At 35.0% G+C, this 16,995-nt stretch overlaps 2 protein-coding genes across 2 annotated transcripts in view; both read left to right on the plus strand.

Annotated features, from left to right (window-relative positions):
* Positions 1-6,121, plus strand: part of LOC129743386 (pyruvate dehydrogenase E1 component subunit beta, mitochondrial-like) — a 49,250-nt gene extending 43,129 nt beyond the window's left edge. Inside the window, exon 6 of the mRNA XM_055735381.1 lies at positions 6,108-6,121. Within this exon, the coding sequence (XP_055591356.1) occupies positions 6,108-6,121 (14 nt within the window). The remainder of the gene's footprint in view (positions 1-6,107) is intronic.
* LOC129748687 (solute carrier family 26 member 10-like) overlaps positions 1-16,995 on the plus strand; it is a 52,376-nt gene that overhangs the window by 5,775 nt on the left and 29,606 nt on the right. Inside the window, exon 2 of the mRNA XM_055743368.1 lies at positions 15,377-16,444. Within this exon, the coding sequence (XP_055599343.1) occupies positions 15,692-16,444 (753 nt within the window). The 5' untranslated portion in view covers positions 15,377-15,691. The remainder of the gene's footprint in view (positions 1-15,376; positions 16,445-16,995) is intronic.

Below are 16,995 nucleotides of genomic sequence, written 5' to 3' on the forward strand. Positions count from 1 at the left end.
GTGATATAACACAAGAGGAAACAATTTGTTTCGTCCGTGATTTCAACCTTTTTCGATTTTCGGTCTCCACGGATATCATCGTCTTTCCCTCAAAATCGTTAAAACTCGATCCGCGTGATCGGGCAATAAATCCTTGAGGAATTTACGCCTTCTCTGACGTTTTGTGAGATCTGTTTTTGAAAGTAAACCGGAGATCAGGACCTGATGTACCTACATGGACATACAATTTAATAGGAACAATGATTTGCGTTTGATGCGATGTCCTTAAATTCAGTTTTGACTTATTTATGACCATTTTTGACCACACTTAACTTACTTACGAATATCGAAGTATGGAAATGAACCGGACTATTTGGACCAATGAGACAAGATCATAACAAGAAGTAGAAATTAAATTAAGTTAGAAACCAGCCAAGTGGTTTAAAAAAATGTTATTGATTCAATACAAATTTTATAGAAACCTTTTAATAAGCCCAGTTGGATTTCATTGGTCGTAAGCATAGTCGTTTAATTGCGCATACAAATAAAAAAAATCGCTTAATTTAAATTTAAAAATCTCCTTAAGCTACATATTTGCTTTTAAAAATTTAGTTGTTATTGATGAATCATAGCCATTCTCTTCGAAAGACTGTATGTCTTTCGAATAGCTTTTCAATGACGTTAAGCTGCTCATGTGACCAAATGTTTACACAATCTGTTTCCCTTGAATGAGACAGTAGAAGTAAGTTCAAAAAAACATTTGAACATTGAAATGTTGTTGTTATGGTCTCACAACAACCGGAAGATTCCCGATTGAGATCTATAAATAAATCGTTCAGTGTATTAACATGGACTCAATTCACTATGGCAATTCTGAAAATTTTTAGTCTAACAATTTTAACAATTTTGACAATTTTAACAATTTTAACAATTTTAACAAATTTGACAATTTTGATAATTTTGACAATTTTGTCAATTTTGTCAATTTTGTTAATTTTGTCAATTTTGTCAATTTTGTCAATTTTGTCAATTTTGTCAATTTTGTCAATTTTGTCAATTTTGTCAATTTTGTCAATTTTGTCAATTTTGTCAATTTTGTCAATTTTGTCAATTTTGTCAATGTTGTCAATTTTGTCAATTTTGTCAATTTTGTCAATTTTGTCAATTTTGTCAATTTTGTCAATTTTGTCAATTTTGTCAATTTTGTCAATTTTGTCAATTTTGTCAATTTTGTCAATTTTGTCAATTTTGACAATTTTGACAATTTTGACAATTTTGACAATTTTGACAATTTTGACAATTTTGACAATTTTGACAATTTTGACAATTTTGACAATTTTGACAATTTTGACAATTTTGACAATTTTGACAATTTTGACAATTTTGACAATTTTGACCATTTTGACAATTTTGACAATTTTGACAATTTTGATAATTTTGACAATTTTGACAATTTTGACAATTTTGACAATTTTGACAATTTTGACAATTTTGACAATTTTGACAATTTTGACAATTTTGACAATTTTGACAATTTTGACAATTTTGACAATTTTGACAATTTTGACAATTTTGGCAATTTTGACAATTTTGACAATTTTGACATTTTTGACACTTTTGTCAATTTTGACAATTTTGACAATTTTGACAATTTTGACAATTTTGACAATTTTGACAATTTTGACAATTTTGACATTTTGACAATTTTGACAATTTTGACAATTTTGACAATTTTGACAATTTTGACAATTTTGACAATTTTGACAATTTTGACAATTTTAACAATTTGGACAATTTTAACAATTTTGAAAATTTTGACAATTTTGACAATTTTGACAATTTTGACAATTTTGACAATTTTGTCAATTTTGACAATTTTGACAATTTTGACGATTTTGACAATTGTGACAATTTTAACAATTTTAACAATTTTGACAATTTTGACAAGTTTGACAATTTTGACAATTTTGACAATTTTTACAATTTTGACAATTTTGACAATTTTGACAATTTTGACAATTTTGACAATTTTGACAATTTTGACAATTTTGACAATTTTGACAATTTTGACAATTTTGACAATTTTGACAATTTTGACAATTTTGACAATTTTGACAATTTTGACAATTTTGACAATTTTGAAAATTTTGACAATTTTGACAATTTTGACAATTTTGTCAATTTTGACAATTTTGACAATTTTGACAATTTTGACAATTTTGACAATTTTGACAATTTTGACAATTTTGACAATTTTGACAATTATGACAATTTTGACAATTTCGACAATTTTGACAATTTTGACAATTTTGTTGAAAATTTTGTCATTTTTTGTCTTATTTTGTCTTATTTTGTCTTATTTTGTTATTTTTGTCATTTTTGTCATTTTTGTCATTTTTGTCATTTTTGTCATTTTTGTCATTTTTGTCATTTTTGTCATTTTTGTCATTTTTGTCATTTTTGTCATTTTTGTCATTTTTGTCATTTTTGTCATTTTTGTCATTTTTGTCATTTTTGTCATTTTTGTCATTTTTGTCATTTTTGTCATTTTTGTCATTTTTGTCATTTTTGTCATTTTTGTCATTTTTGTCATTTTTGTCATTTTTGTCATTTTTGTCATTTTTGTCATTTTTGTCATTTTTGTCATTTTTGTCATTTTTGTCATTTTTGTCATTTTTGTCATTTTTGTCATTTTTGTCATTTTTGTCATTTTTGTCATTTTTGTCATTTTTGTCATTTTTGTCATTTTTGTCATTTTTGTCATTTTTGTCATTTTTGTCATTTTTGTCATTTTTGTCATTTTTGTCATTTTTGTCATTTTTGTCATTTTTGTCATTTTTGTCATTTTTGTCATTTTTGTCATTTTTGTCATTTTTGTCATTTTTGTCATTTTTGTCATTTTTGTCATTTTTGTCATTTTTGTCATTTTTGTCATTTTTGTCATTTTTGTCATTTTTGTCATTTTTGTCATTTTTGTCATTTTTGTCATTTTTGTCATTTTTGTCATTTTTGTCATTTTTGTCATTTTTGTCATTTTTGTCATTTTTGTCATTTTTGTCATTTTTGTCATTTTTGTCATTTTTGTCATTTTTGTCATTTTTGTCATTTTTGTCATTTTCCTTATTGATGTAATTTTTGTCATTTTTGTCATTTTTGTCATTTTCGTTATTGATGTCATTTTTGTCATTTTTGTCATTTTTGTCATTTTTGTCATTTTTGTCATTTTTGTCATTTTTGTCATTTTTGTCATTTTTGTCATTTTTGTCATTTTTGTCATTTTTGTCATTTTTTGTCATTTTTGTCATTTTCGTTATTTATGTCATTTTTGTCATTTTTGTCATTTTTGTCTTTTTCGTTATTTTCGTCATTTTTGTCATTTTTGTCATTTTTGCCATTTTTGTCATTTTTGTCATTTTTGTCATTTTTGTCATTTTTGTCATTTTTGTCATTTTTGTCATTTTTGTCATTTTTGTCATTTTTGTCATTTTTGTCATTTTTGTCATTTTTGTCATTTTTGTCATTTTTGTCATTTTTGTCATTTTTGTCATTTTTGTCATTTTTGTCATTTTTGTCATTTTTGTCATTTTTGTCATTTTTGTCATTTTTGTCATTTTTGTCATTTTTGTCATTTTTGTCATTTTTGTCATTTTTGTCATTTTTGTCATTTTTGTCATTTTTGTCATTTTTGTCATTTTTGTCATTTTTGTCATTTTTGTCATTTTTGTCATTTTTGTCATTTTTGTCATTTTTGTCATTTTTGTCATTTTTGTCATTTTTGTCATTTTTGTCATTTTTGTCATTTTTGTCATTTTTGTCATTTTTGTCATTTTTGTCATTTTTGTCATTTTTGTCATTTTTGTCATTTTTGTCATTTTTGTCATTTTTGTCATTTTTGTCATTTTTGTCATTTTTGTCATTTTTGTCATTTTTGTCATTTTTGTCATTTTCGTTATTTATGTCATTTTTGTCATTTTTGACATTTTTGACATTTTTATCATTTTTGTCATTTTTGTCATTTTTGTCATTTCCGTCATTTTTGTCATTTTTTTCATTTTTGTCATTTTTGTCATTTTTGTCTTTTTTTCATTTTTGACATTTTTATCATTTTTGTCATTTTCGTCATTTTTGTCATTTTCGTCATTTTTGCCATTTTTGTCATTTTTTTCATTTTTGTCATTTTTGTCATTTTTGTCTTTTTTTCATTTTTGTCATTTTTGTCATTTTTGTCATTTTTGTTATTTTTGTCATTTTGGTCATTTTTGGCATTTTTGCCAATTGTTTCCGATTGTTTGTGCTGACACGTTCGCTTGACATTGAAGTCAATTCGCTTCTTTCTTCTTCTGTTTGCTCAAATATTATTCTCGGAAATACAGGAAAATTTATTAATATCGTCAAGCTGGTATAAATAATTTTACGGAAGACATTTGATTACCCTTTATGGCTGTTATCGCATGGTTGACCTGGCCATAGGAGAGTGTTTGTTTGACATTGATAAAGATCGAGTGAACAAGACTATTGTGGAAAAAATGGAAAGTTTTTGCAGGATCCATGCACAGATTAATGAACTTAAGATCAAAACTGAGCCAGAGTATATTTACAACTCTATTTTATTTTTCTCGATCCCGATCTAGATATCACTGACTGTTTCAAATATTAACGGCCTACTTATATTTACTTGTTATTTGTTTGTGTTTTTTTTTCCAATACAACAGAACACCGCATGTTTATCATTTTTTTTTTATCAGAGCACTATTAATAATAGTTTTGTGATCTCAGAATAGACGCTCTTTGAAATAGGAATAATGCTGGTTTATCAAGTTTAAGTATTCAAAGTAGCAAGTTTTTTTTACAAAGCCGATCAGGTTTGAGCAGCAAAAATTCGATAAATATTGGTTGTCAATTTTTTTTTTTTTGCTAGATCACCAACCATCAATTTGATGGCTTTAGAAAGATGTAGCGAGATTTTCATCTTATCGTGTTTACCTGATGATCGTACGATAATGATCGAAATGGTACGGTTAATTAACGGGTTTCCCGGCCGAGCCGTGCCGAGCCCCATCACGCTGCTTCTCGAAACATAAATTACGACGCTCACGCGACCTTTCGCTCACTAGGTACATGGCAAGGGTTCCAGATTTGCTCATTACAGCCAAGTCATATCAGCCTGCACCGTTAATATGGTCGGTCAAGGGACTGGAGCATGATTTTATTATTACCCATGAGTAAATACGCACTAACTGTGTCTCAGTCTGCCATAAAATGCCACAACGAACCGTTTACTATGATCATGTTCCGGCAAAACTTCCACCCGTGTGTCGTTTTTTCCCTTCTTCTCTTAATCATTTAATCTAGTTTTCACTGGATTAAACTCCCTGACAGGTACACGCGGTTGTTATTCACAAATGTTGGCAACTTGTTTTTTTTGCATTCCCTCAAATTGCGATTCCCATATTGCAAAGTTGCTTCGATAAATGTTAATGTTTTTCAATCCAACAATTTTCAATGTCAACGAGTATTTATTTCAATGCGCGCCTAGATAGTTCCAAGGGTCACTGACTGACTGAGCGCATTTGCCTGCCTGTGGCTGTAGTGCCTACTACTTAGATCTCACCACAGGCCCGCTTTGATTTTACGATTCGATCCTATCCTTGTTTTGCTAAGGATCTTCGCGGTTAGGCCTGTACGGATATTATTTCTAGTTGTCGTCATGGTGGAGATAAAAACCCGATCAGAAGATTGTATCAAAATCCTATATCTACTACGAGATTGTTATCAACAGTAGGTACAAAGCCAAAACCTTTCACTTTGATGAAATAATGGCCAAACTCATTGAGTGTTTGAAAAGTTCAGTTGCGTTAATTAGAGAAAAAAACTGTTTTTGTAATTAAAAACCCCCTTTCTTCCAGAGAAGCTGAACTAATAAAAAGTTTCTTTAAATCAACTCGATAAGGAGTGTATTCGAAAAAAATGCAACACATTGTTTTGTGAATAACTATTGAATGCATGAATGAAAATTGATAAAATGTTCAATGAAGCTATCTAGTAATGTATGTGGTAGGTAGTGCTCGGAATACTTGCAACAGAAAAAAAAGTAATACGTTAAATTAACTTATTCTTGTTTATTGCAGGAAGTCGCGGCTAAACCGTTTACAGAGAAAATAAATAATAATTCTTTCACCTGTTCAATCGCTTCAATCTTAGAAGGAAATCTGGCAGATGACGTAGGTTACCATGTAAAAAATTATACGAGTATGTATGAATGCTGTATAAAATGTCAACTTGTGTGTCCTCTTGATCTTCACCACCTGGTCATATAAACAGGTTGGCCCTTGTTCGAATTACTCGTGATTTTTTGGAACAAGTGTGTGTGAGAGCGATTTTAAAGATGGGTTCGTTGGAGATTTGGGTGATGAGTGTGAGCAGGTCATTCTGTATTCGAAATTGGAAGACAGTGGTTCAGCATTTTGGACAGTGGTTCGGAAATGGAAAGCCGAAAGAAAGGGCCCCGGCGAGGTTACCACAATGTAATGTTTACATGTGCAAATTTTTGTGACGTTCTGTCAAGTGGTTTTTGAGATAACAAGTAATGAAGTAGTTCATCGACTTAAATTTTTGGGCGCCACGTACGCCATCTATAATGCATACTATGAACCACCCCTTTTACAAATAAAGGCTTTTTTTATTACTTTTTTTGCTTCCCGAAGCTTGACTTTCAAAACTACTCTAAATTTTTAATTTAATCGAAGTTAAGACAATTTTAGCAGATTGTCCTTCTTTGACACAAAAACAGCCTATTCGACTTTTAATCACTCCACCTCTGATTTCGAGTAATTGCACCATTTCAGATTCAGCAAAAACATAGTACAAACTTTTTAGGATCTATGGGAGTGTTATTCAGGGAAAAATATCGCATTTGGAGGCAACCTTCTAAAATGAGTTTCCTCAGTAAAATAATGACACGTTCAAAGTTTGATGTATAAAATAGAACTGAGCGTAGCTCCTCTTTTTATTTGTATTTGTATCCAACTCGATAACTCCTTCGGAGTATTTTATGGCAAATTAATCATTTTTGGTATAAGCCACAAAGCTCGAAAATAAGATACACAACACCTTCTTTGTATATTTAGTCATTCATTGTGTCAATAGTCATTTAACACTAACTGATTTTTAGCTTTCACAGATCGTTGGCAAGTGGTGGACATAACATTTTTCACTTTTTTTTCTTTGTGCGTCTCCGGAACATCCAGGCGAGACTTGTCAACGAAAAGTTTTTGGCTGAAGACCTGCCAGGTGTCCGAAAACGAGTTCGTTTTGCTGTCCTTCGCGCAATTTTTCAAATAAACTACCCGCTAGTGATTCCAATGTTTTGCGCACGATTTGACTACCGTATTTTGTTTATTTTTACGGTGGGTAGTTTTTCTTACTTGCAGAAATGAAGTCAGGCGCGTTTATTAGTCAGCTGGATGTACTAGTAGATTAAATTGTTTTTGTTACTTCCCCAATAGAAGTTTTTGGTTTGCTCTTTATAAAACCTCTAATTTTCGATACCAATGTTATGAAATCGCTTGGTCCAGCTGTTTTTGAGTCTCCCACTGGGACTTTCCCGAATTTCTCGTGATCCTGCCCAAAAAATGTATTTAATGACCTTCTGTATTGGACGATATCTCAAAAACCATTTGACAGATCGTCACAATAAATTCCACATGTAAACATTTCTTCACTGAAAATTTCATCAAATCCCAGAATGAACCAATTTCCAGAAAAAAATCTTCAGAAAACATGAACCAACTTCGAGCATTTCCCAGAATTTCCTCCACTTTTTTTCTTCTTCTACCAACATAGCCAAAACATGTAAGCATCCAATGAAATACTTGCAAACTTTGTTATTCTTTTCAACGCAATCTCTGTTACATTTAAACATGCATTGCAGAGATTACTACGGCCAGGCCAACCATGTGGTAAATACCGCAAAAAAATACTGGATCAAGGGAAGGAATAAAGCGTGGAGTTCCCTGGCAAACGCTGTATATAAGTTTTTATAAAAATAATGCAATGTAAAAATTCAAAACTGTAAAAAAAGGATCTCACCAAAAAAGTTGTCATCGAGAGGATCAATTTTTCACTGATTCGAATCCGTGCGTCTTTAGATGGCAGGAACAGGACTGGTGCTGTTTCGATACTGGGACCTGATGAACTTCTGAACAACAGAAACTTCTAAAGCCGATTTGCTTCTTCTCACATCTTCACCGGGATTTTCCCATTTGCTACAGTGCACTTAACAAATATGTTCATCATCGCGGTTTTTATCAGAATGATCTTTTTTATACATTTTTCTTACTTCCTGAAAAGTATTTTTCACGGACCGCAAATTTTGACGTCCTTGCGTGGCAACGCCTACTTGAACTCCGGAACATTGCCCAAATTTTCAGTGCCACTTAAGCCCCTTCATCCTCGTTGGTTTTGGAAACAAATTATTTTTTAATTCTAGTTTGTATAAATATACAATCAATTTTCTAGGAAATTATCCTTTTGGGAATTCTGAGGAATGGTTTATTCTGGTGATAAAAATCCTCGAAAAAGGTTCATTCTGGAGCAAAAAAGGGGCACAGTTCTTTGTGGCGTTTGAAATTCTGGAGGTTTTTCATTTTGAGGAATTGTTTTCGGGAAAACAATTCCCCAAAAACACAAATCTGTACATATTAAAGAAAATCCGGTAAATGGTAGTTCCACCAGTGAATGGTTAAGTCCGGTAAAGGCGTTCCGGTAAACAGTATACAATCTTTCCACATAATCCTATTAAGCGCTTTTTCGACTTTAATATATGAAAGAACTCAACACATTTTTTTTGTTAAATAATGTTAATTGAAATGATTTCGATAGTTTTTCATCAATTATGCTACTGAAATGAATGAAACCAAAAAACTCAATTGACTAATATGTTTCCTCTATTCATCAAGAACTAGACTACTGTAAAAAATGACTTTTGGCTGTTTTATATTCTTTGATACCTTCTGGCTCACCAAGCATCAGTGTAAAATTTGAGATCATTTGGAACCCTCTAATGTGTGTAGTATTGTGAGCCTACTTGAATGAATAATTCTACTGAATCGAAGCAATCGAAAGATTCCCTTTCATTCAACCACGGTAGAAAAAAATTCAACCACCGGTATTTCGATAGCAACTTACTATCGTTTTCGAAAACCCACACTGAAGAAAATATGAATCAAGGTGGCCGAAAATAGTTATGTGTGCTACCATGACGACAAATGAACGATCCTATAACGATAAAGTTGGCTTAAATCCATTGTATATCAGTTTTCGGATCGTTCAATGCCCTGTCCGACCCCCCCCCCCTAATCCCATTTAACCCTCATTTTTTACCCGTTATAGTCCCTGGTGTGTCAATTTGGTATTTCTGACTGAAACCAATATATATCTCTCTTGTTTCCCAACCGATTTTTACAAAATTGATAGTTTTGGAAACCTCGTAATGTTATTGAAATATGTTTCTCGGACATTATTCACATCACTTCAGTTTCCGTTATTCGAAGTTTAAGAAAAAAAAATCCGAAAAAACATGCTTCGGAAAATAGATCAGCTACGGATTGCCCAAAAAAATTTGACTTAGTGTCCAAGAAAGCTGAAGTCAGAAGCTATACGTTGCACAAAAGGATTCTTTTTTTTAATTTTCAAGATTATGACCACAAACATGAAAAAGAAGTGGTGTAAAAACTCTTTTTTTCAATCAATGAACCCTGCAAAATTGTTTTTGTGTCACATCAGATAAATTTTGAAAAGAGGATTGGAAAGTTGAAGAAATTTGGCACATTTTTACATTTTTAGATTGTCAAAATACCAAAAACTGATTTTTTCACGAATTGTCAACGGTAGCTGTGTTTTTTCGACTTTTTGTCAATTTGCAACTTCTTGTTTCTCTTAAAAATTAAAAAAATATATATCCTTATGTGCAACGTGTAGCTTCTAACTTCAGCTTTCTTGGACACTAAGTGAATTTTTTTTAGCATTCCGTTGACGATCTACAGTCAGCATGTTTTTCGGATTTGTTTTCTTAGAGTTTGAATAACGGAAAACTAAAGTGTATGTGAATCATGGTGGAAAAACATATTTGAGTTACATTACGAGGTTTCCAAAACTATAAATTTGAAAAACAAGAGAGATATAGCGGTTTCAAACGAGGAGTCCCAAGTAACCATAAACGCTAAAACTGAGCCCTTAAGCAACACAAAATTCCCATATATAACTCTGGATTAATGCTGGTTTTGCACTATATGCTTATATAATGCAGAATTAATGCTAAAAAGGAGAAATAGCGGGCTGTAAAAAAGTAAAAAGTAAAAGTAAAAAAGCATTAAGATTGTTGCACTAAAACTTCTTGTTAATGCTCATATTAAGCTTTTATAAAGCTTTAAACCCGAACAGTACTTGAAGCTTGAAGTACCTTATCAGCATCAAGAGTGGTCGAAAAGGTAAAGGCGCAAGGAAAGATAAAGGCTGCTGCGGGATCCTCGGTTCGAAACGAACAAAAAACAAAAATAAAAAATAATTCAGATAAGTTTTCGGGTTGTGCAAAAAAATTGTATGGGAGCCGAGCTTGTCCCTTCCTATATCCCCAATGGAAAGATGAAGGAGTCTTAAATATTTATAGAACCATTTATCGTACCGCATGCTCTTCCATGCTAAAATTTATTCCATTCGCTTGATTATTTCTCACGTGATGGAAAAAATTGAAAGGAAGCCTCTGCATTTTCCTATCTCTCACTGCAAGAAGTGAGTGGTTAAAAATATCAAAAAAGACCTTTTTCGTACCCAAAAACTCTTTCTTGCTAAATGTGGTTCCATTTGCTCGAATAGTTATTCGAGTTAAAAATTGTTTGGGAGTCCCACTTCTTCTTTGCTATTTTCCCAATGGAAGAAGGAAGGGGACTCAAATAATCATATAATCACAGAGAAACAGACAGGACACTTAGAAGAAAAATCTAACAAATTTTCGCAAGAGATTACATTGCCATCTGATGTCGGTATTGCCTACCTATTAGTTTTATCAAAAATAAAAGGATCGAGGTAGCCTAAGATATTGTGATGTAAAAATAAAAAGTAAACAAACATATTTTTCTTTTAGACTGAGATTTTGTCAATTTTCTCCTCAATTTGATTTTTTCGCGGGTGATAAAACATCCAATATCATTGAAGATCAGTGAATAAGAACTTGCACAACTGTTTTCAAGAGAGAGCGCAAAGTGATCATTACTAACATTCATGAACATTCTGGTGCCAGTTAGTGCTAGTGCAAGTTCTCGCTAGTTAGTTGAAACCGGGGATATCAGAAACTTCATAAACGGCAGCAGCATAGTAGAAGGAAAGGAAAATGAAGCTTCATCCTTCACAGACAGAGTCTCTTGAACCGGATTAGTTTCAATCACTGCCGTAGAGTAGTTATTTATGTTATTCAAATCACAATTTTATTTTTCAGGGTCATTTAATGGAAATTAACAGCTCTTTGGTCCTTGAATGTGAGTGAATCCCATCTATAGATACTACATATGTTTCAAGATGGTTCGAGTCGACGACCAAACCGACTAATAAACCATTCCTCCAGCTAAAACTGATGAAGATTTATGAAATGGAACTGTTTCGGATTGAACTGTGAATGAACATTGTGGTTGAAAAACAACTATCATTTACAAAAAATTGTTTCTTATCTCATGTATTTCATTTTCATTTTCATTCATTTTCATGTAATCCATTTGAGGGCTCGGTTTAGTTATAAAAACGTTTATCGAAATTTTAGGAACTTTTTAAAGAACATTTATTTGGCATTTAAGAGGATTGAAATTGGCCAAGTACTTAAGTTTTGGTCGGATTTAAACTTTTGAGCCATACTTTATAATCCTACAAGATAAATTAAAGATGTTAAACTTTGTTTCAAATATATTTCATATGTTAATAAATTTCGGCTCATCATAAATTCGCTTCCGAAAACATTTCTCGTCGGTCTTTGAAATTCATTGAGATGATTTTGTATTGGTTATGTTTTATTATATGTTCTTTTTATCCCCCTTTCATTGGTGAAAGGGGGGCAAAGGAAGGTTGTTTCGGATATCAGCCTTTCTTTCGTTTTGAAAATGCGGTCCTCCTAATTGATCTGTTTGTACGTTTCGGGTCGAAAGGCAATAGCGTTGTGGTCATGTGACGCCGGATTTGAACCGTCTGCTTGTCCGACTAGGACCGCCGCAGTCTCTGGAGGCATGTAGCCTCGGTCCAGGCAACCGTTGTAGGCGAATCCCTCGTTGTCTTCTGTGACGCAACAGCTCCGGAACAGATACCGAAAGTCGTCCCTAAATTAACGATTAATTAAGGCTTACTGTTTGACAGTCCTCCAAAATCATTGAGTTCCCAGTCTTATTTGAAAAAATGCATCGGTCGCGAAACGGGATACGACCAACTCATCCGAACATTTCTGAGGGGAATTACACCTAAAAACAAATTCACTGGCTGTTAGAAGCTCGGTCCTGCACGAAGTCAGAGAGATTTACATACCGATAGAATGAGCCTTTAACTGATGTACCTACTAGTCTGGCGATTTCAGCTGTTCGTTGCGGTTAATTTTTTAACGCTGTGACTTAAAAAATGATTTCTCCCAAAGCAGGAATACGCTGGATAAAAACAAACCGTTTCAAATTCGTTTTGCTGGATAAAAACAAACGAAAATAAACATTCTAGAAGTACCATGGTGATGAAAATATTAATACCATCATTACACAGCTACCATGATGATAACTTAGATTTGCTTCTTAGTGATTCTAGTGCACTCTTGTGGCGACATTGCCTAGTTTCGGAACAGCTTTGCGAAAAACGAAAACCGAGTGTCCCGTCTGTTTGTCTGTGATATAATATTACTCTTACTCAAACATCATTCCATACCAAATTTTTCTCCATTTGCCTGAATAGTCTTCGAATTATGTAAAAAACTGTGTAGGAGCCTCTTTCCTCTTCTTATCCTCACACTGGAAGGACAAAGTTGTTCAGCAAAAAACTTGCTTGAGAGAATTTATGAATTGGCATAAAAACAATTAGATGATTCGTTTCCAAAATTGAAAGAAGAATCATGTTCGCTTTTAACAACAAAATATTAAAGTTTGCCATACAAACCTTAAAGTTAAAATTTACTAACAGTTTGTACCGTCCCAATTCTTTCCAGAGTCTAAAGCTGAAATAAGACGACAAAAAAAAAAACCTTCAGCAAACAATAAACTTTTATTAGGTAATTCGCTATTATACCTACTTTGGGAAATAAGAAAATAAGCTTCTGGGCAAAATTTGCGCAAATAAACTTCAAGTACTTAAGCGCCAACAGCTCAAGGAGTTGATGTACTGGAGCCGCTTTAAACCCGAACTTTCTTCCCAAGGCTGGGCTTCCAACGAAAGAAAGAACACAAAAAAGGGGTTTGCGAAATGGGACACGAACTCGGGACACGACTCTGTGGTATTATCTGTAGAACTTCGCTGCATAAAATGTGCAAACACAATGCTTAAAGTTTGTAACACTCTGAGTAGCTGATTGTATCCCATTTACCCGAAAACCACTGCCCAGAATGAGTTTTTCCCAGAATGACAAATACCCGAAATCAAACCCCAGAATGAACCATTTCCCAGAAAAAAATTCCCCAGAATGCACCATTTACCAGAATTTTTTTTCCCAGAATAAACCATTTCCCAGAATTTTTTTCCCCAGAATGCAACATTTCCCAGAATGGCATAAATCCCAGATTTTTTCCTCTTATATTTTTATTTGTTTTTTTTTTCTAATGAATTTTTGTGAATTTCATATGATTCGAAATTCATTTTTTCAAAATGATTTTCTAAATGAAACTACAACTTTGAAATTTTCCAACTAAATTTATTTTAGAACCAATATTGTGCTTTGTTTATGGTTTATGGTACTTTACTTTAATTGATTCAATGCTTACCATGGTCCTTTAAAAAAACCGTTTTGGTATCCGACTCCTCACGCTGCGCGTTCGAACTTGAAAGAAATTTTGTCCTTCACGCTGTCGCGTGGCGGACGGGGCTAAGGGATCACCCCTAGCTTTCACGCAGACCTAGAAAGCCCCGACAGACCTAGACCAATGTAATGGGGCCGCCGCTTCCGACGGCGGGTCGGCGGCCACCTCGGATTTGGGAGCTTCGGCGGCTTTGTGCCGCCTCAGCCCCTTCATCCTCGTTGGTTGCGGCTTTGCCGCAAAAGAATTAAGTTGTGAAACCCCATTTTTTTGTAACAATTCCTTTTTTTTTATTAATTTCTAGTAAGGATAAATGTTTTCAATTTTCTGGGAAATGGTTCTTCTGGCGAAAAAATTGCTGGTAGATGGATCATTCTGGAGAAAAAATTTCTGGGAAATGGTACATTCTGGCGAAAATTTTTCTGGGGAATGGTTCGTCTGGGGAAAAAAATTCTGGGGAATGGTTCTTTCTGGCGATTGAAATTCTGAGGATTTTTCATTCTGGGCAATGGTTTTCGGGTAAATGGAGTAAAACCGAGTAGCTAAAACGGTCAACTTACCGATAGAATCGTCCTTCCACTTGCGCACTAAGCCACCGCCGGATAACTTCCACAGTTCGGGGTTTGACTGGAATCGGTCCAGGGTCAACTTCCGGGTACACCACAGAGCAAAACTACTCGCTCGTACTAAAATGAACGAACATATGGATGATCGAAGACTGTAATGATAACCACCTAATGAAATCACAATCCGAGACTTACTTCTTAAAAATGCCAACCGAACGACTCAATTCTCAAATGGCTACGGACTCAGTTTTTCTTCTCAACATCCATTTTCACCGCCAGTTAGGAAAGTCACCATTGGCTACTCATGACGACTGTAAGAATAACGATAAGCTATTCTGTGGTCCACCGGGTGTTTTTTTTACATTTTACCGGCGATTTCCAGTTCACTCACCCAGGGATCAACTCCCATTAAGTCTAACATACTACATGAACCAACTATGTTTTGGAGGTCTACGGAAATTACAACATTGTCTACAACGGACCGTTACAAGTTATTTTGGAGAACTCAAATGGCTCTGGATAGACTCTCCTAAAACCAATTTAATTATCATGTTGGTAGGCAAAAATATCTGAAATTGCTATCATCTTGTTTTCCTCTCCCCATCGGGGAAGATACACATCGGATGCAGCGCAATCTAGCCAGAAGACCTTCTGCTGAGCTGAGCTGAAACGCATCAGTACAGCGACTAAGGTACTGCCGCAATTTCCTCGAGTGAGAGTTTATAGCACCTCATACCTACTACCTAATACCTCCTAGTTAGTTAACACTACATATGCTACATGGCTCGTTGCTTTTGGTTTCATTCACAGATTGGCGCCTCTCGCGAAAGGTTCCCCTTCTCTTGGATCCCTTGGGGACAAAAATAACCTGAACGGTTTGATCGTCGGCCGGTTTCCAAGACCCGTTTGTTGTTGTTGTTGTTGTTGTTGTTGTAATCATCTCTTAAGCCACTTGGTTTTAGCGACAGCGAGCAGTAGGTACCCCAATGCAAACTGTGTTTATGGCCCGGGCAGTCCCTTCTACCTGGAAACCTGAAATTGTTTGCAGCCAGCCAGCCACGGAAACGAACGCCGCGGGTGGCGACCGATAATCCCCAGGCCAGGTCGTATTCGCACAACCATCAGATGGCTCACAGCGGCGGAGGCGGCGATAGTAAGTTCATCTCGAGGCTGAGCCTCAACGTGGACGACAACGATGGCATCACGAATCGGGGCTTTTACGCTGACCTAGCGGAGGATCATGATCGAGGAGGAGGAGGAGGAGTTGGTGGTGGTCCAAATGGGACCTCTTCAGGCCACGGCAAAGCGGGTCCCGGCCTTTCCCCGCTAACCGTGATCCGGCCCCGATACCAGCAAGAAGAGCTCAATCAGGAAATGAACTATCGGGTGCCGGAAACGCGTGTTTGTAAGGAGATGATCAAAAGCATTAGGGGGGTCAGTGCTAAAGGGTGTGCGAGAAGTGTTTTCCCCATTTTTGGGTGGCTGTCGGAGTACTCGTGGGCGCAGGATTTCGTTCCGGATTTGATAAGTGGATGTACGGTGGCTGTGATGCATATTCCTCAGGGTATGGGTTATGCTCTGTTGGCAAGTGTTCCGCCAATTGTGGGGATCTATATGGCGTTTTTCCCAGTGTTGGTTTACTTCATTCTTGGAACATCGAGGCACAATTCGATGGGTACTTTTGCGGTGATCTCGATTATGGTGGGGAAAGTGGTCTTGAGTTATTCTAGTGTTGGTGGAAATTCTGGAGGGTCAAGTGCAACAGTTGGGAATGAAACTTTGGCAGCAACACTGACTTCCGGTGGAAATACTGATGGAATTGTACGGGGACCAATCGAAGTGGCAGCAGCTGTTTGTTTCGTTGTTGGAGTTTTTCAGGTATGTTAAGGAATATTTATAAAAAGATTTAATCCTGTGAGGTATGTTAAATACACGAAGGCTTAAATCGTTACGAAAATGCAGAACCGCTCGAAATTTTATAGAAATGAGGCCTTACAAAACAATTGGTGTTACTTTGGGGATGCACTTCAAATTAGAAATTCCATTAAGGGGGCATCCATAAATTACGTAACCCTCCTAGGGGAAGGGGGGGAGGGAGTAAGCTCTAGCGTTACGAATTGTGACTTAGGGGAGGGGACTGTTAACTGGACTAGTGCGATGCTAATAAACAGAACCATTTATGCAAGCTTGGGAGGACTTACAATCAAGGCCACACCAACGAAGGGATGTCCCCAAGGCGGGGTTCTATCACCGTTGTTGTGGTCCTTGATAGTGGACGACCTCCTAAACAAACTTGTATCCATGGGATTCGAAGTTATTGGCTTTGCAGACGACGTAGTTATTATAGTTCGGGGAAAACATGAGAATGTGCTGTCTAATAGAATGCAAGCTGCACTCAACTACGCACTATTTTGGTGCAGAGAAGAGGG

Source organism: Uranotaenia lowii, chromosome 2 (assembly GCF_029784155.1).
Source record: "Uranotaenia lowii strain MFRU-FL chromosome 2, ASM2978415v1, whole genome shotgun sequence".
Taxonomy (NCBI): domain Eukaryota; kingdom Metazoa; phylum Arthropoda; class Insecta; order Diptera; family Culicidae; genus Uranotaenia; species Uranotaenia lowii.